The sequence below is a fragment of the Scophthalmus maximus genome, chromosome 8 (genome assembly GCF_022379125.1).
Source record: "Scophthalmus maximus strain ysfricsl-2021 chromosome 8, ASM2237912v1, whole genome shotgun sequence".
Lineage (NCBI taxonomy): Eukaryota > Metazoa > Chordata > Actinopteri > Pleuronectiformes > Scophthalmidae > Scophthalmus > Scophthalmus maximus.
The window spans coordinates 2,780,260-2,803,732 of record NC_061522.1 but is presented as its reverse complement, the minus strand read 5'-3'; the positions used below and the strand labels follow the sequence as shown (position 1 = coordinate 2,803,732).

General features: G+C 44.1%; 1 protein-coding gene across 4 annotated transcripts in view; it reads left to right on the top strand.

Moving 5' to 3' along the window:
• Positions 1-23,473, top strand: part of LOC118312704 (voltage-dependent T-type calcium channel subunit alpha-1I-like) — a 176,677-nt gene that overhangs the window by 84,743 nt on the left and 68,461 nt on the right. For all 4 annotated transcript variants that reach the window (XM_047333995.1, XM_035637532.2, XM_047333994.1 and 1 more), the window contains 4 exons: positions 4,828-4,925; positions 10,116-10,275; positions 15,733-16,075; positions 17,394-17,486. In XM_047333995.1, the coding sequence (XP_047189951.1) occupies positions 4,828-4,925; positions 10,116-10,275; positions 15,733-16,075; positions 17,394-17,486 (694 nt within the window). The remainder of the gene's footprint in view (positions 1-4,827; positions 4,926-10,115; positions 10,276-15,732; positions 16,076-17,393; positions 17,487-23,473) is intronic.

The following is a 23,473-nucleotide window of genomic DNA, read 5'->3' as shown; positions in this document are numbered from 1 at the left end:
TCGTAACTCAAACACATCCGCACGCTAAATTTAGTTTGACTTGTGTGTGTGTGTGTGTGTGTGTCTGACAGCGACAACCTGTGTGTGTGTGTGTGTGTGTGTGTGTGTGTGTGTGTGTGTGTGTGTGTGTGTGTGTGTGTGTGTGTGTGTGTGTGTGTGTGTGTGTGTGTGTGTGTGTGTGTGTGTGTGTGTGTGTGTGTGTGTGTGTGTGTGTGTGTGTGTGTTCTGATTTGACACAGCTTTGTGAGAGCCCAGAGTGCCCCCCGAGCCTTCTCTCTACTTGTGTGTGTGTGTGTGTGTGTGTGTGTGTGTGTGTGTGTGAGAGACTGAGGTTATACATCTGCTCATTGTGTGAAAAACCCGGGTGTATCAGGGGCGATGGTGTGCAAGTGCAGCTTGTGTGTGTTTCATCTCGTGTGTGTGTGTGTGGGTCCAAAATGAGCTGCAATTTCAAAAATTGGTGCAAAAATTCCCCAAAATGACAAATTAAGACCCCACCAACACACACGCACACACACACACACACACGTACTTCTATTTTTGTCAACATGACTGACGTAGTGTTTTCCCTAGCCCCGTCATGTGTATCTCCATACAGATAACGAACCATATATGCAGGACATCACAGTCCCTATAAAAATGGTCGTCATACTTTTATAATGTATATTTATTTCATTTATTCAACTCTTCTTATTCCCTTAATAAATACAGATTCTCCCAAAACCCTTGAATTAGAGCCTACACCCAGCATTGATCACTTCTTCTTCTTACTTTTCTTCTTCTTCTTCTTTTGGATACAGGAATTTTATTAAAGCCAAACCTCTCTGAATTAAATAAATCTCCAACTTTTTTCTTTTCTTCACCCCAATAGCCTAGATACTTTTTATCTTTTCTTCGACGGCCGTCCGCTCCAGCCCTCAGAGGAGAAGCGGTATATCGATGATGGATGGACACAAACCATTTCCCTCAGCCCCCCTATGATCCGAACCTAATCTCCGCAATGTGCTCCACTTCATACATTTTATTTTCTTCCTCTTACCGTGAAAGCGCAGGAGGCGTTCACAGACAGCCGCCTGTCAAATGAGATCGCGGCCCGGCGCTGAGACTCACCGACCCGACCGAATCCCTGTTGCTCCGCCAACTCCGACCTTTTACTTGTTCACGGTCGGTGAATTTTTTCCGCCGGCGAGGATTTTTTATCTGATTCTGTGGTCGGCGCTTGTAGCGGAATCCGTCGGCTCCTGCCGCCATCGCCACGGTTACAGTGATGCACACATATTTCACGGCTCACTGTAAGCTACGTCTTACACCTTACGGACGGTTTGAAGCGCGAGCGGGCGGCCGGGCCACCGGACTATTGACTCGCTGAGCTGCAGGGACTGAAGCAAAGCGCTCTGCGTCAGGAGTTTCACCTTTGACCTGCAGACGCACAAGTGCAGCTACAGGTTTTCAACTTCAGTCTGGTGCAAATCTGGGAGGGCCAACATTGATTTCATTACATTTTCTCAAACCCTGGAAGAACATCTCTCTCCCTCTTTTACCGCCACTGTCTTAGAACCATCGCTGAATGAAATAAAAAGTTCTTGTTCTTATGTTAGTTGTAGTTTTCATAATGAAAAAGGTTATGAATCATGTTGAGAAACTAGTTCATTCTATTCATATTTTTTGCTCCATTTTAAGATGCAGGCCTCAAACAAGACTTGGGAAGTTTTCTGTCAACTCTGAGAAGCAAAATTTAAATGAACCAGAGAATAATTAGGGAGGGGGGGGGGGACTCTGTCTCAGACTCCGTTGTCTCAGTGTTTGTGCCCTGAAGCGCGCCATACACACACACACACACACACACACACACACACACACACACACACACACACAGACAGAGCTCGTTGCTTTTATACGCTCAGATTAGATCAGACAGTTGGATGTTTGCTGCCGTAATACTTCAGAATTTCTGACATTATTATTATATACATTATCTGCTATCTATCAACTATGTATGTCCTATTGTTTTGTGAGCATAACATTTTTTTTTTCCCGTAGATTCAAGTAAATCTACTCACTTTAGTTTGTATTCTCTTAAATTTACGACTTTGTTTCTTGTCGGAAAATTCTGTTTTCTTTCTGGAACTATTACTGGTGTTTCTGTCTGCTTCACTGTGACAGTGACTCTACAAAGACTTATTGTGGCCGAGTGCAGGTCCAGAGGTTGCGAGCGAGTAATTGGGATGGGGGCTTCGTTTTCCAACACCTGCTACCGGCTTGTCCAGCCTGAAATCAGCTCGTTAATACGGAACCGGCCGAATCTCTTGGGGGAGAATATTTTTGCTGTGAATTGCCTGAAACCTCGCTTTAGTTTTCTTGCACTTTTTCTTTTCCCACATCTTGACAACTCTGCGCCCCGCCGCCCCTCGCCCTGCTCTTCAGCCAGGTACATGCACATCAGTCGCCTCCGCCCCTCGGTTCCTAACGCTGTTATCATCTCCAGCACTGGATAAAACCCCTCCCTCCCTCCCTACCTCCCTCCTCCTCTTCCCACTCTCGTCTTATTGCCATGGTGATATTGCACTTAATCATCCCTCGGGGTGTTTTGCCTCTCGGGCTTCGTCTCACTCTTCCTCCCGTCTGTTCCCTTCTTCCCTCCGACTCCTCCTCTTCCTCTCTCACTTCTCCCCCCGTAATAAATTGGGGGTCTAATTTGCAGAACCACCGGTTTTCCTCCCTCTTGTCTTTCTCCACCTCCATCTCAACCTCTACCTCCACCTCCATCTCCACCTCCACCTCCATCTCCACCTCCACCTCCATCTCAACCTCTACCTCCACCTCCATCTCAACCTCTACCTCCACCTCCATCTCAACCTCTACCTCCACCTCCATCTCAACCTCCACCTCCATCTCAACCTCTACCTCCACCTCCATCTCCACCTCCACCTCCACCTCCATCTCAACCTCTACCTCCACCTCCATCTCCACCTCCACCTCCATCTCAACCTCTACCTCCACCTCCATCTCCACCTCCACCTCAACCTCTACCTCCACCTCCATCTCCATCTCCACCTCCACCTCTACCTCCATCTCCACCTCCACCTCTACCTCCATCTCCACCTCCACCTCCATCTCAACCTCTACCTCCACCTCCATCTCCACCTCCACCTCCACCTCCATCTCAACCTCTACCTCCACCTCCGCCTCCATCTCAACCTCCACCTCCACCTCAACCTCTACCTCCACCTCCATCTCCATCTCCATCTCCACCTCCATCTCCACCTCCATCTGCGTCTCCACCTCCACCTCCATCTCCACCTCCACCTCCATCTCAACCTCTACCTCCACCTCCATCTCCACCTCCACCTCCACCTCACGAAGCTCCACTTTCATGTCCTCGGGCTCTTTTTGGCAGGTTTTAAATCTGCGCCTCTCTCCGTCATGCGACGACTGACAGGAGACACTTTAATGATTCACGAGCACACACAGGGACCTGCTGTGCTCGCTCACTCCCACTCTGACGTCTTCCTCCGTCTCTGTGTCAAAACGATGAAACGCCTGTTTGTTTCTTTGTTTTTTTCATCTCACCGCCGGTGCACCTACACCTACACACATAAAATATTCATGTACATCTACAAAACTAATGGGCACAGTTAAGCGAATATTACACCATTACAAAGAGTCCCTCTGACCCCGTGTTCCTTTGGATGTCTTGCTTTATTAGACGGACACATCCCAACTCATTAATTCACATTAGACCTGGCGCAGCGAGACTCCAGCTGTGTGAGGATGTTTTTTTATTTATTTAATAGGAACAAACGTGGAGGCGGGGCCACGGTAAATCAAGACAACGTGGAAGTTGAGATACTCCGTGATGACCTGAGCCCGACCGATATATATAGATCATATCGGCCCGATATGAGTCTTTCACAGACAGAGCTGCAACAGTTAATCGATTAGTGATCGACTACTGAATTAATCGCCAGCTATTTTGATAATCGATTTATCGTTTCAAGTAGTTTTTTATGAAAAAATAAAAGTAAAGATTCTCTGATTTCAGCTTCCTAAATGTGAATATGTTCTGGTTTCTTTGCTCCTCTGTGACAGGGAACTGAATATCTTTGGTGTGTAGACGAAACAAAACATCATGTTGGTGGTTCTGGGACACACGATCGACATTTTTTGCGATTTTATGGACCAAACAACTGATTGATTAATGGGAGAAAATAATCGACAGATTCATCGATAATGAAAATAATCGTTCGTTGCAGCCCAAAAATCTGTGAGCGCTTATGTTTACCGATATGAATATACAACGCAGGAGAGGAAAAAATTGCATTCATCTTTACATTTTATGTTCAAATAAATTGTGTTTTATTTTTCTAAATTCAAGTTCAATACATATGGTCGTATTTGTGTTTTCTTTTTATTGAGAGTTATTTATGATAAAGTTTATGGTTAAACTAAAATATCAAGCCTCAATTACATATGTTTGTCATACAGGTTTGATTATGACATCTTAGGAATCATTGACACAGATTAATATATATATATATATATTTATTTATATTTATATATATATATTTATTTATATTTATATATATATATATATATATATATATATATATATATATATATATATATATATATATATATATATATATATATATATATATATATATATATATCGGAAATCTTGTTCTCCCTAATGTTGATATTGGCATCCGCCCCCAAAAATCCATATACCAGTCGGGCGCTATGGGTCGGCACTATAGACCTGTGGAAGTATTTGGTCGCTAACAAGTTTTTTTGTTTCTCTCCATATGTGTTGTGTTTATTTCCCAGGATGGTCGAATACTCGCTGGACCTGCAGAACGTCAACTTCACGGCCATCAGGACGGTGCGAGTGCTCCGGCCTCTCAAGGCGATCAACAGGGTGCCAAGTAAGTGTCTTCAAACGCAGTTACAGATATGTTTTTACATTTCTTGGCTCAAAGGGACTTTGGCAGCACACGCGTGGCCTCGGCTGCGTGTTCGTCACAGAGGTCGAGGAAGAGTCTGGTGCCGACTCTGACACGTCTCCGTAGGGTTTTTACTTTCGCCAACTGAGCCACGAAAAGGACGCCCGGTCGTGTAACGTCGTCTGTCCGCGGCTCTCGTTCGGCCGCTCGCTGTCCGAGGTGCTGAATATGAATGAATATGAGTCACGGAGCCAGAAATTGTGAAAGTGTGACCCACGATCAGATTTGATGGCAAGATCAGTGGGATTTTAGTTTAAGCTGCTGCGAGGCACTTACCACTGTAATGTGTAGATGCGTAAAACAAATATATATTTTGCATGGGAAGAAAATGCAATGTAATGAACCATAACATTATCATACTAGGCCGTACTTTATCCACAACCGCAGAAGTGGAGCTGGTTTGCAAACTAAGGCAATTTTATTTGCTCGGTGCCTCTCGGCAACAAGGACATTCAACAAGTGGTGAACATAAATAAATAAATGGCTTGAGATATGAAGTTTTAACGTAAAAGGGCAAAATGTAATAGTTATGATAATAATAATAATATTAAACTGCAAAACAAAACAAGAAAATTAAAAATCAAAGAGAGACAACAAAATGAAACGGCATCATGTAAAATTAAAGACAAAAAAAAAAAAAATGATACAACATAATTTAAAACCAAAGACATTAAGTGAAATAGCTTATGAAACACTCTAAAGTAATGGTAAAAGTAAAAGGATACAAATTTACATCAAGGAAATAAAAACAACAATAAAAAATTGTGGATGTCTTGTGGATGTCATGATGTAGTTTCCCTTGTGTTTCTACACTTGGCACTGAACATTCATGAAGATGCACACATGCATCCGTCATTTCTATAACTGGCATTTCCCAAACAATCTGGGGTTTTGTTCCTGCGTCAAACAATACCTTATACAATACCATATTACACGGCAAATGTCGTATTGGTTCGTCGTATCTGAGGCCCCATGGAGAAATGTTTTTCTCAGAAACGAGAGGCCGCGTGAGAAAGAGAGCTCACAGTTCATATAATAGAGAAAAAGAAAAGACGGCAGGGAGAAAAATTGATCGCTGCACGAAGATTGATGCTTTTGTTTGTGGTTTATTCAGCAACGTATCGGTTAAGGGAGGATTAAACAAAAACAGGTGAGAAAGGAAGAAAATTGGTCGGGGAAGAGGGGGATCATCCAGCTCCGTGGAGGACGGACGAGAGGAAGAGAGGGATGATGAGGGGAGAGATGAGGGGGTGATAGATGGAGCCGAGGAGACGAGCGCGAGGGACGGGGGGAAGTCGTCGGATGAACAGAGATGAAATGAGAGCGACAGACAGAAAGGACGGAGGACTGGAGAGAGAGAGAGAAAGAGAGAGAGAGAGAGGAAGATGAGATGAGAACGTGGAGGGGATTAGATCTTGGGGGGGTTGGGGGCTCCACTGGTTCAGACTCACATGCATGTACACACACTACTGTAATACATTTCATTCAACTATAATGAACCGCTGTTGGTTGAGGCATAGATCACACACACACACACACACACACACACACACACACACACACACTGTCATGCACCGCTGTACCTCCAGGACACCTTCGCCAGTTGGATAGCTTCAACATGCTGATCTCTGACACTCATCAGTGGGGCGGGGCTTTGACTGGATTGTTGTGACATCACAAAATGACAGAAATCAGGATGGCACGTTTCAAAGCCCTTTCTTATTGCGATCTGTGTCTTTGTCCGTGGACTCAGACTTTTAACGAAACAGAGAGAAACATCAAAATGTCACTTTCAAAACGGTGGGACCTTTGCGTTTTTTAAATCCCCAGTTTACAACAAACACACTCGCGCCGCCATGAGCCAAAGTTATTCCACTCGTCTTTATTCGTTTTTGGATAAGCAATTCTCTCCTTTATTAAAGACAATTTACCACAGAGCTCATCTCCGGGGTAATTCAATCTCCGTGCTGCGGGTGAGACGCAAACACAATAGTCACAGAGGCTTCGCTCATAAGCACACACACACACACACACACACACACACACACACACACTGACACTGCACAGGCAACACGCACACAAACACACACACACACACACACACTGCACAGGCAACACACACACACACACACACACACACACACACACTGCACAGGCAACACACACACACACACTGCACACACACACACACACACACACACACACACACACTCACAAGTGAGCAGGAGAGTCAGTTAATGGGACGTTAATGGGAATTATCCAGATCTGCGTCCCACTGGCCACCGCTTCAAAGTACTCGGCCCCGTTAATTGCATTACCCACAATCCACCCCGGGGAGACGCCGTCCTTAAGCGGCCGCGGTGATGTTTGTCCACTGATTCACCCTTTTTCTTCTTTTCAATCATAATCTGTTTATTCTCACTTCTAATCAAGTTGGCACTTTGAATCATTTCCCCCTCTTTTTCCGTTCCCTCCCTCCATCTGCGGCTGCTACCACAGTTTGCTGTGGATAATTAAAAAATGATTTTAGTTGCCTTTTCATTTTTTACACAAAACAAACATTTGATGCTCTGTTTAGTCAAGTTCCAGGTTAATGCTATTGTTTTAATTTTAAAGAGGCTTTGATTTAACTTTCTGGATTGATTTTTCAAAATTTCAAGTCTCAAACATTTATTCTTTATTCTTTAATTTGTATTTATTTATTTTTAAATGTACTAAACTGCAACATTGCATTGGAAACACATACATTTTACTTATATTTCTGTTGATTTTATTGGTAATATTTTCACATTAGTGTGTTTTGAGAGTTGTCTTTCTTAATTCGAACAGATCTTAATCATCGAGGAAGACACTATTTGACTTTTTCTTTGGAAGTTGGATTCTGTGATGTTTCATATCTGGCACCATTAGATTTCAGATCATCTACCTTTTCCAATATTTACACTTATTTTTATAAAAAAAGGTTTCAAATATTGACTGACACATGTTGATTACAATAATAATACATTTTTAGGCACTTTTTCCCCCTGTGAATCAGTTCCTGGCCGGTGAACGGTGAGTTTGAACTTTTTAAGAAACCCCAATTCCCACGAATCATTAAATATTAACATGAATAAAGGAAAAAAAAGAAGCAAACTTTGCCAGGCTTACTTTTCACCAAAGGTCATACTGGGAGTGAGAAATAGATCTTTTTTTTTCTAACAAAACCTTTTAACTGGGGATTTATGTTCTCGTGAGAAAAATGTGCATTTTTTTGGTTACGATTGGACGACGCCTGCAGAGCTGAAGCCCATAATCCCAGAGGAGATGAGTCAAATCAGAAAGTTGGATCTGCCTCTAATGGACCAACCTTACCTTTTAAGGTAGAATATACACGTGTCCTTATTAGGCCTCGTCACGATGACTGATTTATGCAGGATATAGTGTCCAAGCAATTATCAGACGATAAAAAATATTATCGTCATTTTAATACCATTTTTTTTTATACTGAATCATGTGAGCTTGCAGTTTAGGCCTATGCATGCAAGTCTGATACAATTTGTGTTGCTGCTGAGATATATATATATATATATATATATATATATATATATATATATATATATATATATTTGTGATAAAACAAACAAACTAATTAATTGCACAATTGGTCCAGAATACGTCGCATTGAATTTTCAGACGCTGCCAGAAATCGGAAATGGAATCCGCGGTGCGCCACCATAAAGTGTCCCCTGTCGGTCGCTCAGTTGGTTGTGGTTTTCAACTTCACCACCAGATGCCGCCAGGAAAGTACAAAAATTACACACTGTAGCTTTAAACATTTCAAAATAAACGCATGATCAACAGCACTAATAAATATGTATCGTACGATAAGTCAATAACGTAATTATCGTGACAGGCCTGGTCCTTCTCACCGCTTCCTCGGCCTTTAATCATTTCGAACCACGACAGCGTTTGTCTCAGGCCCCAGGGAGAAGTTGTGATTAGTCGGCTAAATGCTGCGTCAATTCTCAATCTATTTTACAGATAGAATTTAACCCCTCCTCAGTTTCCTCACAGAGATCGGAGCCAGAGTAATGGGCCGTGGGATCACAATTAGTGTGGAGATTAGGGATTGATTAGCTAATTATGCTAATACAACGGCTTATGTAGAAAATGGCAGCACAGTGCGATGAATATCTGCACGAGGAGGAAAACCGGAGGAGCGTGAGTGGGAGAGAGGTGTGGTGGTTTGTGCAGGAATGATATACAGATACATATTTGTGTGTTTGAAAAATTCTTCCCTCGCTCTCATATCGCTCTCTAACTATAGAAAGACACTGAAACTAGAAGTTATGTTAAAATCATTAACAATATAATGAAGATCAAACTCTATATTTACAAATATAAGAATGAGCAACCATATAATAAAAATAAGCTAAATAAGTATGAAATAAAGTTGGTTTTTTTTAAATAAAATATATACGTTAACAAAAGTCAAGGTAACAAAGGGTGAAAAGAGAGTACAGCCGCATGAGGAATAATATAAATAATATGAATTTTCTTTTGTGCCTGTTGGTTATCAATCTTCTCGTATTTTTTTTCATAGATTTAATTTTAGCACACTATAGCGCTTAAAGGTTTGTATCCAATCCACATTCATCTTGTCTTAAATTTAAGGATAATGTATGGATCCGCCACGTGAACTGCACAAACCCCACTTGTTCGTTGTTGTTAGTGAAAGTAACGTTGGTCGTCTTACAGGCTTTTACAATTTTTTACACAAATTATAATATTAAAATTTATCATGAAAACAAAAAGAATGGCAACCTATAATTAGGTATCGCAGAAATTTACCACAGGTATTGAGTCTATGTGGGTAATGTCTATTTAAGAAAGAGGATTTGGACAAAAAAAGAAAACAACGAGAAAAGTGTCCAAACTCTGAATAGTCAATCTTCTTCCTGATTTAAAGTTAAAGGTTATAGGTTATATTTCATTCAGGGTAAGAACAGAGACTCAGTGAGTCATCAACTGAGTGTTACGACTTTGTGACATGTGTCATGAGATATATTTTTGTGTGTGTGTGTGTGTGTGTGTGTGTGTGTGTGTGTGTGTGTGTGTGTGTGTCTCCAGGCATGCGCATCCTGGTGAACCTGCTGCTGGACACCCTGCCCATGCTGGGCAACGTCCTCCTCCTCTGCTTCTTCGTCTTCTTCATCTTCGGCATCATCGGGGTGCAGCTGTGGGCCGGGCTGCTGCGCAACCGCTGCTACCTGGAGGAGAACTTCACGCTGTGAGTGTCCGCTGTGTGTGTGTGTGTGTGTGTGTGTGTGTGTGTGTGTGTGTGTGTGTGTGTGTGTGTGTGTGTGTGTGTGTGTGTGTGTGTGTGTGTGTGTGTGTGTGTGTGTGTGTGTGTGTGTGTGTGTGTGTGTGTGTGTTTGTGTGTGTACGTGTGTGTGTGTGTGTGTGTGTGTGTGTGTGAGTGTCCGCCCTGTGAGTGTGAGTGTGTGTGTGTGTGTGTGTGTGTGTGTGTGTGCGTGTGTGTGTTTCTCTGTTGCTTCTGTGTTTGATGTCTCGAGTTTCATCCCCCAACTTTCAGAAAAGTCTCTAGTTAATTTATATGTTCTTATACTGATATGATATCAGTTCTTCCATTGTCTGAATAATAATAAAAACATTACTGCGTCTCGGAAATGTCTCAATTTAAATCACACTGAATCATTGTGCATGAACTACCAGCCTTATTTTTTTTATCATTATTTCTTTTAATAAGGACAAATCTCATGCTCATTCATTCTCATAATTATTCTCCTTTTTCAACTTTATTATTGATTTGTTTTGTGTGCATCAGTGCAACTTTTCATCCAAATGACTCCACTGCGGCTCGGCTCGGGAGCGATAGGTTCTCTGCGTGGGGCCGAGGCGCCACGCTGTGCAAAAGTTTCTCCGTCGCTCGGTTTCACCGACTCTGCCTCCGATCCCTCGACCGGGAAGACGGAGCTGGACCGGCTGACCTGTTTTTCGCGGTGTTTTTTTCAAGAAATAAAAAAAATTACCTCTCCGTCCTCAGTTGGCTTAAAGGGGCAGTGAGCGCTTTTTGGAGAAGGATTTGTTTGTCGTTGATGTTTTTGACCGCACTGGTCGGGGCGCCGCACCCGCAGCCTCAGTTATGTGAGACGGACGCGCTAACCACTCGGCCAAAGACCATTTTTTCCGGCGGACACACAAAACCGACAGCTAGCGGACCATGAACAAACATTCACTGATTCTTTTACAAAAAGGTGTATTGGAATAAATTCGCCAACTGCCCCTTTAACTTTAACTTATTTTACACATAAACAAGGTAACTTTGGACAAAGTAATTCTCTCTCACAAACACTCAAAGATCTGTCGGAGGTGACCCAGGTGTTACTGTACCTTTAAATCCCGGCTCTACTCTAACCTTTACAGTTTGACAACTGCATGCACTCTTTCTTTTTTCCAATTTCTTTTCTGTATATCTTTTCACCTTTTTCACTTGTCCCCTTTTTTCCTTCCCCTGTCCTGGAGCTGAAATCTGATGTGGGTGCGTGTGTGATATAGCCTTGTTGTTGTCGTGGTGGTGGCGGCGCGGAGGGCGTTGTGTGATGCTCTGTATCTCAGGAGCTCTGGGCTGTTTGTTTTCGGTGCAAGTGTCAGAAATTCAATTACTCTTCTGTCAAGTCGCCTCAGAATCGGAGGAGAGCAAATGCTGCCGGATTTAGACGCAGTCTTCCTCCGCAGCGCAGGGATTCACACCCGTGTCTTGTGTGTTTCTGTGCGTTAGACTCTGCACCGCATCCGTCTGTGCACAGCGGCAGGAGCGACAGCTGTCAGTCAACTGCCAAACATCAACTTCTGCCCGTGAAAAGCTGCATTTTCAAATCACAAGTTGTTTTTGCCTTATCTCTTAATGAGAGCAAAGCTTTTGCAATACTAAGTGGAAAAAATGATTTCCTTGATGAAGACACACCAATAAAGAGCAGTGTCTTTGTTCCAGAAAAAAACAACAAAAGATTGTGACTTTTTATCGACATAAAAAGTGATGAATACAAATATTGATGGGATCTTCTCCCGCAGGAATGTGTTTGTAATTATGATTAATGCATACAGTATGTTTTTTAAGATACGACACGATTAGATACGATGCATTGAAATGCGATACGACACGTAATGATACAATGCTATACGAAACGATACGACGCGATGCAATGCGATACCATATGATGCTATACGATGCTGTACGATACGACGCGTTATGATATGATGCTATACGATGCTGTACGATACGACGTGAGACAACGCGATACGATACGTTGAGATATGACGCGACACGATGCGCTACAATACAATATAGTACGATACTGTAAGAAAACATAATCCTCTATGGATCGCAAGGGGGGAAATCCAGGTTTTAAAGCAGAGTGAGTACAGGTTTAAATAAAAATAGAATAAAAAATAAAAAAATAGAATACCAATATTATTAAATCGAATCAAATCAAATGAAATAGTCAATTAGACACAAAATATGAGAACACTTAGACACAGAATATACCGATGTCGGAGGTTTCTGCTCTACTGGGTGACGTAGTCTTTTTCAATCATGTAGCACAGTTGTTTTGATGTCATCTCTGTTTGGGCATTGAAAGTTTCCCAGAATGCATTTGTTCACTCGTATGTGGGACATCAAGGTAATTTTTGTTCTTTTGTTTTTTTTAATTTGGAAAAAAGTGGGATAATATTGAAATCACAGCTGATCACTAATCAAGCTTGATTTATGCAAATTGCCGTCATGCCCCCCCCCCCCCCCCCCTTTGCTAACATTAACAGAAGAAAGAGCAAGTCAGAATTAAGTAGCGAGAAGCTTCGCAGGTGTTTTTTGTTCCCAAATATGTCTGCGATTACGGAGAACAGCTTCATAAGCACATGAGCTCAGACAATAACTGGGACTGAGCCCTGCGGCGGGCAGGCGGGGGGGGGGTTCACCCCGGGGAGACGCAGGTTTCATTAGGTCCATTTGGCTTCACGGAGGAGCGAGCTGGACGCCGCCGCGGGAAAATAATGATCTGATGAGAGGCAGGTTGTTGGGTTTTTTTGGCGGCGTTGGTAGGCCATCGCCATGGTAACCAACTCAGAGATGAGACGGACTGCAATCACGGAATGTCCTGAACCCACCTGAGTTAATTTCAGTAATATCATCCAGTCGCGTTTCCACGAACTAGAGTCGGAGTCTATATATATATATATATATATATATATATATATATATATATATATATATATATAGAGCAGCAACGTACTCTACGCTGTGACATCTGCCGCCGCTGGATGTTGCTTCACTCACATAGGAAAATAAATTGTGAGTAGACGTGGTCACAAATGTTTTTGCCGTTCGCCTGCTGTTGTTCAGGCCCCTGATAAAAAAACAGGAAATCACACCTTGGAACAGTTTCTTCAAGTTCGTTCACACAGACGATGTGGCTCCTTCATTCCCGAATGAACGCTACGCCGACACGTGAAAGCCCGTAGAAACTATTTCTTTGAGCCCGTCCTCGGCCTAGAGAAACCAAACAAGCGTCCCTGTAGGTCCGTCTGGAAGCTGTGCATCACGACGTATGTGCTCGTCTTAAAGATCGCAGAACCTCCAGCTGCCGTTATGTGCAGAGGTCAGAGGTTTGGGACAGATTTCTTTAATGGTAAAATGTCAGTAGGTGGAGATTAAACACCGAAACATTAATATCTCGACTCTCGGTGAGTCGGAGCGGCTCCTCCTCCAGCAGCAGCTCACGTCAGCGTTCCGCCGTATCTCTTTCTCCGGTCTGCCCTTTAAATAGCGGCTCGCTCTCGGATTGGAAGTTAGATCTCTGCTGCTCTCTCTTTGACTTTTCTCTCTTTGTAGTTACAAGGCAAACACCTTGACTCTCTTTCATTTTGAGTGTCCGTCCTTGTTCTTCTCTCCTTCCTTCCATCGGTTCTTGATTCATTTTCTTCCCCTTCCTCTTTTCTGGTTCCTCTTCTCTTCCCGCTCCCACTTGTCCACACGTCCGTCCTCCCCGTCTTCCCTTTCCTCTGTGACCTTCATTCCGTCTTCCCTCGTTTCTCTCCTCATGCATTTCACGTGGCTCTTCTCTCCTTCTTTCACGTACCATCCGCGCGCCTTCTGAGTCCTCATTCTAATTCTCTTTCTTGACCAAAACTTGACCTTTCCAGTCATACCCTCACAAATGCCGCTGTGCTTCCTCTCCTTGCGTCCCTCCTCTTCCTCCTCTCGTATCAGGCCGGTTTCACCTCCGACATCGTCGAATTCAAAAGCCTAACTGGGCGCTTCCCGCTCGGATCTCATTCATGGTAGATCCCGTGGTTCTTTTGTGCGAACCTGTCGTATTCATTGACTGTGGGCAGGTTCACAGCTCGGCAGATTTCGTCTGATGAGTCCCGGAATTCAAAAAAAGTACAACAACAACAACAAAAGGAAACGGTGATAGCGCTGAGCTGCTTCTGGCCTGTTCCCCTCTCAGTCTCTCAGGCAAATTCGATAAACCGATCAAACGCTTCTACTTCGCTTTCATGCCGCTTCACCTCAAACCTGCTGAAGTTTGCACTTTTTTAACACCTCTTCTAAAAACTGCAGCGGGCCACTGGTTCTCGGTCAGCGTGAGAAGGCGATAAACTTCCCAATCCCTTGTGTTTGTAAACCAAAGAATATTTAAACTAGTATTCTAAATATTTCACATATAGAATATTTTTTGCATTTGCGAGTCTGTTGGTGGGTGAGGGAAAGAAAGGTCATTGAGCGATTTACACGTTCGGAGGAAGTGCGTCTCCGTCTCCACCTCACCTGTCGAACACAAACCACTTGTTCTGTTTGGTTGCCATGGTTTTTAGCTTTTTCCGCTTTTATCTTCTCCTTACCTGTGTTTTAATAGTTTTCTTTCTCTTTGCGCCTCAGTTTGGTTGAATCTGATGAGCGTCTCTCACTCTTCGTCCACCTCACTGTGTCTTCATCCACTCATCTCTCTGTGTGTCTGTCATCATTATATTCTGCGCTTTCAGTTCCATTGTCACAGCTGACAAATGTTGGAAATGGCCATGAAGGACAAGTTGTTTTGGTCCGTCTGTAATTCTCACGGGGCGCTAACATGAAGGACACTCACACACATCCAATTATCTATCCATCCATCTATCTATCTATCTATCTATCTATCTATCCTTCCATCTATCTATCTAACTATCTATCTTTTCATCTATCTATCCATCTATATATCCAATTATCCATCTATCATCCATCTATCTATCTATCTATCTATCTATCTATCTATCTATCTATTTATCTATCTATCTATCCATCTATCTATATATCCAATTATCCATCTATCTATCTATTCATCCATCCTTCCGTCTTAATCAGTCAGTATTTGAAATATCTTGACTTTACCCAAATTGACCCTCATTTAAAAATTCAGAAAATATTGGTTAAAACAACTTCTCCACGCTTATAATGTTCAGCGCAATTCAGCGCAAGACATAATCACGTCATAAATCTATGATGGAGCTGCGATTGCAACACGTATTCTTTGATGTAATGATTTTTATTGTTGCAAAATAAAAAAAAAAAGGGTTTTTGTTAACCTTTCCTGTTCGACATGTTTAAATGTATTTCATGAGCAGTCCGAGTTTTTAACATTTTATCCGGAGCTCTGTACTCAGCACCTTCCTCCCTCCACCCTTCCAGCACGACGGGCATCAGCCTGCCGCGGCCCTACTACATGGCGGACGAGGACGACGAGCGGCCCTTCATCTGCTCACTGCCGGTCGACAACGGCATCATGTCGTGCTCCGACGTGCCGGCCCGCCGCGAGGGCGGCAGGGCGTGCTGCCTGGACAAGGACGACGCCCTGTACCGCCAGTCGCTGGGCCTGAGCCCCGAGCCGCTGACCAACGGCAGCGTGAGCGTGGCGGGGCTCTGCGTCAACTGGAACCGCTACTACACCCGGTGTCACACCGGACACAGCAACCCGCACAAGGGGGCCATCAACTTTGACAACATCGCCTATGCCTGGATTGTCATCTTCCAGGTGGGAAGCATGTAGACGGAGCAACAAACATTTTGTTTTTATGTACTTGGAGGTGAAAGATGAACAAGTCCAAACCGCTCTCTGCAATATGAATCTCGCACTATATTCAGCAACCTTTTCACAGACGGCAGCAACTGAAATTAAAAAATCATATCATAACAGCGTTGAGAGTAATCATAAAAACTACGGAAGAGTATAAGGGCCAGATGGAGAAGAAAAAAAAGGGATGATTTTTTTTTTGTTTTTTAAAGAAATATTTCGACAATAAAGTCGAAATGTCGAGATTAAAGACGAAATGTTGAGAAAAAATTTGAAATGTCCCTAAACGTCCGTTGTGGTTCCAGTTCAGCTGTCACACATCCACGTTAACTAACATTAGCAAAGCTACGCTAGCTTCGCTAGCTGCCGTCTCTCAAAATTCACTCACGGTTGTTTGCAAATTGAACGTTATCGTGTCCGGACACACGTCGACGTTCGTGTTGCAAACCGCCGTTGTGACCGCGTCGTTTCTTCCAGATTCAGCCTGTCGATGATAATATCGCAACTTTACAACTCGGTTAGCCGCTAACGTTAGCCTAGCAAACTGGCTAACAGAACATCAACATCTGCTGAAAAGTGCTTCCGGGTCACAATTTAGTATTTCAACTTTATTCTCAACGTTTTGACTTAAATTAAAAAATCTCCCCCCTCAATCGTTTTCTTGTCATGACTGGCCTTAATACAGTACGAAGAAAACAGATCAGAGGGATACTAGTTGTACAAAAAACAAGGAAGCAGTTCAGGGAACATGCAGAAGGTGGCGACATTTCAGACTCTCTGAGCTTTGTAGCTTATCCGCCCTTTCATCTTTTCTTTCCTTGTAAATATAATTGTATGTGTTTAAAAGGAAAAAGAACACAAATAAGTCCAAGTTAAAGGGTCAGTTCAGCATTTCGGAAAAATAGTCGTAATCATTGGGAGTTAACGTCTTTTCTGTCCGTCGGATTTGACACCACAGCCAGTTGCAGGCTTAGTTAAGCTCAGCACAAACAGTAGAAATGAGGAGAAGCATCTAATCCAGCTGTGTCCACAGATAACGGCACATTCATTCACACGTCGTCTCTCGTTTGTTGGAATCACTGTTTCCTGACTGGCAGCATGTTGTGGGGTAACCACTGGAAACTAGCGAATGACTCTTCCCAGCCAAGACATTGTCGAAAAAACATTCTTGCCTCATTTCCCAAAATGTCAAACTATCCCTTTACTACCAGTGTTTCACCCCTGCGCCGTCCCGACGCAGTGGCCGTGTGTTCACTCTGCCCTGTTCTCTTGTCTGCAGGTGATCACTCTGGAGGGCTGGGTGGAGATCATGTACTATGTGATGGACGCGCATTCGTTCTACAACTTCATCTACTTCATCCTGCTGATTATTGTAAGTACAAATACACACTTTGTTTATCATGACAACGGATTCATTTTGTTTTACAGATCACTTCATACATGTGGAAAAAGAAAACTTTATCAAAAGTAATTTTTTAGCTCTTAATATAATATTATCATGTCAGTCAAATGCTTATACGCACGAGAACACACTCACTAACACGCGTGTAAATCCAGAAGTTAAAGTTCTGTCAACTTGCGTATTTTTATATTTCCTGTTTTTGTTGCCGTGCTACAGATGTTGGCAATGAAACGCTCACTCCTCACACACACACACACACACACACACACACACACACACACACACACGGCGGATGTCAGTGTCATATTGAAAAGCTGTAATCCCTGAAGAATCCTGCTTTTGTTCAGATAAAACTTTAATTCCAGCTTCTCTGTGTATACGCCGCGGCGGTTGTATACAGTATGTGTATGTTTCTGTGTGCGAGCGTTGATGCGTGTTCTCCTCAGTCAGTCAGTCAGTGTGTGTGTGTGTGTTACTGTTATCATAATGCAGCGTGACTGCCAGTCCCAGTTGCTTCTCTAACCCAGGGGCTGCCTTCTTTTGTTTTTTTTCATTACACTTTTAATTGCCTGCCTTCAGATTCAGATATAAGCTCTGCCTCTCGTCTCCTCTCCTCCTCTTGTCTCGCCAACGCTCCCTTCATTCCGTTCCCTAGTTTCTGCCGCCATCACTCTGCATATCTCTCTTTTCTCTTCGAAATCCATCAATCACCGCGCCGCTCTTGTCTTTTCCTGGAATCTTTATCTTTGCAAACGCTTCCTTCCTCATCTTTCCCTCACGCTCCCTGTGTCTCACTTTCTTCCCCTTAACCTCCTTTATTCCTCTCCTTCCTTTTATCTCTACCGCCTCGTCCACGCCCCCCCCCCCCCCCCCCTGCTCCCCTCTTCTCTCGCTGAGCAGTGTCCTCAGCATCATTCATATATCTGTCACTCTGCTCATTATTCTCGGTCACGCGGGAATCATTTATTCACACAGGGAAAAGGACACATTCCCACACTTTTTCTGTGGGACACCATCTTTCAACATGGAGCCCATAAGACCGCCTCACTACAGACGTCGTCATGGTTGCCTTGTGATGGAAGTAGCCGAGGACAAGAGTAAGGGTTTGTTTGAGAGTAAGAAACAGAAAAAAGAAGATGACGGAATGGTAGTGAAAATGGAGGGAAGAGGGTTTAGACAGAGATGGAAAAGAGGTATGGAAAGCAAGGAGGAATATGGCGAGGGAGCTCCAGAGAGAGGGTGATGAAAAGGGGAGACGTGGAGGAGGTATGGGAAAGGGATGCATGTATGAGTGGATTGATAAAGAGAACAGGTAGGGTTGTGAGGATGATGATGATGACGACGATGATGGACCGGAGTGTCAGCAGGAAACCAGGCGGTGGATTGGAGGGATGGAGCGAGGGAGCGACCCCCGCGCTGGTCTCCGTCTTTGATCTTGGAGGAACTGCTATTAATTAGAGTGAATTCCTCAGCGTGTCCTCTGGGCTCACGTGGTTGCAGCTGAACCACTGATCACAGCATCGAGGTTCTTTTAACAGTAGCTCGTACAGTGGGTTGTTCTGTGCCCAGTCTTTGATGGTAACTTGATGCTGTTTGGCTGACATTCACAGTGTAATATTTTGCACCTTAGTTTTTGCTAGCATAATGTTGACATTAAATGCTCAAATAGAACATGAATGTTTGCGAATCCACCTTGGTAGCATGTGCTTTATGTTAATGGATGCAGGATGACGTTTACAGTGTAATATTTGGCACTTTGAGCTGGGCGGCATGCTAACACGCAAATTCTGACATTAAATGATCATATTTATGATTTAATGTTTACTATTTCACCGTGTTAGCATGACCTGTATGTTCATGAACTGGCTGCTAGTAGGCATTACAAAATTGTGGGTGTTATATTTGTTTAGCTTGTTAGCATGCGAACACACTGATCAACATTAAATGCTCACATGTAGAGTTTAATGTTTTAGTTGTTAGCATGTTGACATGTACATTTGTCATCGTAACATGTCGACTCTTTGCATTGTTTTGTCTTAAAGGTGCTATAAGTACGTTTTAGCTATCGCTACATAGCCAGCGTTAGCTGTAGCAGCCGTTTGCTCAATAGACTCGAGGAAATGTTCACGCTTTCCCAAGAGCTGGAAAGTAGCGCCAGTGCTAACTTTTGTTTCACATCTCCTTCCATTGCCTCTTTACTTCCTCTGAAGTAAGCATGCTAACCAGCTGGCTGGTAGCAGCCCTCTGTGTCTTTAAAGTACAGATGTGCCTGAGTCGACAGTTGTAACCTGATGGTGCACGCTGCAAGGCTACACGATCACCAAAGTCTTACAAAACAGCAGCAGCAACAACCTCCCTTGGAGTTATGATTAAAAAATAATTAATAGGTGATTATAACCTGCAGTTCAAGGACAGGGGAATTTAGTCTCTCCCAACATCATCGTACCTTTCACGATTTAAACCAAAACGCCTGCTCATGTTTCTCTTCGACAGTATCGACTCAAGCAGAAATGCCTGGGGGGGAAGAAAATCTCCACTGTGTAATGTAGGATTTTAAAACACGTAATTTAGAATAAGTATCATAACGGGATTCCAATCGCTGCAGTTATTGCATGTCCAATCCTTTTTCCCCACGGGGTCTGACTGTCGGGATCTCGTCGGCTTTGTAAGAACGCGTTTCAAGGCTTGTCTCACAAACAGACACGGTGGAGGAAAGTGATTTAAGCGTTGCTGTTCACATGTGAAAATCTCTGTTCATACCCCTGCTCGTCCTCATCTCACTGACTGATGAGGAGGCTTTTAATCATGTCTTCCATAGAACCACATGTTCTCTTGCACACTGATCGCGATCAAGTCAAGCACATGCCGGTGGAGGCATCCACAACCTCCTGGACATTCCCCACAGGAAGGCCGGCCGCGTGCAGGACACGTTTTTCTGCAGCCCTCGGAGCCGGTTGTGAAGAGGAGGATGCGGCGCAAACCGTTGAAGATCTTGTAGAAACCCTCCATAACTTCCTGCGCTTTCAGTTGCAGATCCTCTTTGACAAGGAACGCTACAGGAATTCGTGAAGCATTCCTTGTCGTTCCTTGTCATTCCTGTCCTCCTGCCAACTGCCATCACTTTGCACAGTCATTGTCCTCTTTTCCCACCGAGGCCTGGTTCGGAGCCAGTGCCTCATCTTGTACCAGAACAACGGGTTGCAGAATGGCACCAACTCTTTGTTGGTCTTGAAGAAATAACGTGAACGGTGGGCGGAACTTTTAAAGACCAACAAGACCAAGTGATCACCATCTAAAAAAACAAAACCAGTGAGCTCGTGCAACGTATTGTCTGCAGAGAAGATTGATAGTTTAAAACAGAGTGAAACTTATTCTGAACAAAGGGATTAGACTCTATGAAGGCGATGCCTCGACACTGGTGACGGAGCACGGAGTTGTGACGTCTCATGAAGGGCTTCTGGTTGGAGCGGTTGATCGTAGGTGACCAGATATCTGGTAGTGCAGGGGTGGAGAGAGAGTGTTTAAATAATTGACAGTGTACAGGCGATTGGCTCAAGACGAGCGTGTCAGGTTGGGATTGGATGAAAACGAGAATCGGCTGGTGGAGCTTAGAGATCGCGGGGAAAACTTTAACTGAGCTTCATTTGTACAGTGTACTGTATATTCAGCACACAGTGCGTCTACATGTAGTCTCTATTTTTCTTTTTCTATTGTTTACATTTATGCCTATTTTCCTCCACATGTGAGTCTATGTAGTCATTGCACAGAATTTAGCCTCTGATCACAGTTTGATTTACCTGCCTCATTGTTTTTCCCACATTCATGTGGAGCGGCGGCCGCGCGGCTGCAATTTCCCTCCGGGAGTAATAACGTACTCTCGCCTCTCTACCTGTGGAGAGATGGAAGAGGGCGAGCGACGGCAAACCGAGAAAACAGAAACAGAGAGGGTAGAATGGAGAGGTTCAGGTTGTATCGAGATGCTTTGACAATGTTCCGTCTCGTAACATTCACGCAGATTAAGTGTGTGAAATTGAATCGCGCTGGCAGCGGGAGAGCGAGTGGGTGCAAAAAAGGTAGAGAGATGGAAACAGTGAGATCGCGAGAACGAGCGACAGATGGCGAGACAGATGAAAAAGAGAAAAAGTGCGATAAAGATGGAGAGAGTTAAAAGCCGATTGCCATCACGTGGAGCAGTTTGGACAAAGAGGAACGCGGTGGAATTAAAGGGCTTTGCATCGGGAACTAGCTCGGGCCCCGTGGAACCAAGGTTCTAACATCCGGATGCTCCGACCTGCTTTGATGCGGAAGCCGCGCAGTGCGAAACGTTTGAACTGCTGCTTCGCCCTCCTCGCTCACACCTGCTGTTAACCGTCACCACATCCACCGCCGGGTAGCAACGGATGACATCCCAACTGGATCACGTAATCAGATTACCAAAAAAAAATAAGCAACTATAATCAGACCAGATTACATTTGAAAAAAATGTGCAATTAGATTACAGTTGCATTGTCGAGGTATGTTTACATTACTCCACAGTCTGCTCCTCTCAGCTGGCCAGTTCCTCCTTCAACGTGAAGCCTCCTGCAAATATTTATTACGTTCTGCAGTGGTTTGGTTGACTTTGGAGCGTGAACACCTCGTCGGCCATGTTTGTTCGGCGTCCGTGTGTCACGTGCGTGTGTGTGCGTGTGTGTGTGTGTGTGTGTGTGTGTGTGTGTGTGTCTGTGTGTGTGTGTGTGTGTGTGTGTGTGTGTGTGCGTGTGTGTGTGTGTGTGTGTGTGTGTGTTTGTGTGTGTGTGTGTGAGTAATCAGCGTGTACACCTGTTGTGTCAGAGAGACTAACTAAACAGAGGATTATGAACGACTCCATTAGGGATCCGTTGGCCACGGAGCTTAATGAATTTTGGATGTTTTATCAACTTGGAACTAGGTCCAGATGGAACCAAGCTAATCGAACCCACCCATACATCCCTCTTGTCGAAGGACGCAACAATCCAATCCGAGTTTCCGGTTTTGCCTTGACGGTGTTTGGTCTACTGTACGTGACACATTGAACGAATTACTTTGTTCAACAATTTATTTTATGTAATGTGACGACGCGTCCATGATTTGAATGTTTCAGTTCAAAATAGCACAACCAAACTCAGTAACAATGAACGAATCATTAGTGATGACTTCCTGTGGATTTGTTGCTATGTGCAACGTCATTCACACACACACACACACACACACACACACACACACACACACACACATTCATGCGTTTATGTAAAGCCCTTGTGTCCTCATACACCCCACTCACACACTGAGAGGCGTGAGCCAATCGGGGCCAATTTGGGGTTCGGCGTGTTGCCCAAGGACACCTTCGACGAGCCGACTCGAGGATCAAACCACCGGCCTTCTAATTAGCGGACGACTCGCTCTGCCTCCTGACCTACAGGAGGAGGATTCATGTTAATGCTCAGAAAAAGAAACTTGGGCAGCGTGTCTCCCGCTAGTCCTTCACACGTTGTCATCTGGTCGTCTCACACACACACACACACACACACACACACACACACACACACACACACACACACACACACACACACACACACACACACACACACACACACACAGTCCTTTTGTCACTCTGCTAAAACTACGCTCACACACACACTCTGATCTAATTGTATTCCGGGGGCTCCGGCAGAGTGTAAGTGTAAATATTTGATGGGCCCAGTGAGAGTGTCGCCTTTTCAGTCGGCGAGTCCAAAGAGCCGCCATGAAATAAAACCCAGCCGGTCCGACCAACGGGTCCCTGCTCCGGATTGATGGGGAGCGCCGCACACGCTCACACACACCGACACACACCGACACACACACCCTTTACTCCGCTCGTCCAATAGTCTCTCTCACCAGGGTTCAGAGGGACGAGCAGAGGGAGGTCATCAGGCTTCACCATCACTATCGACCGC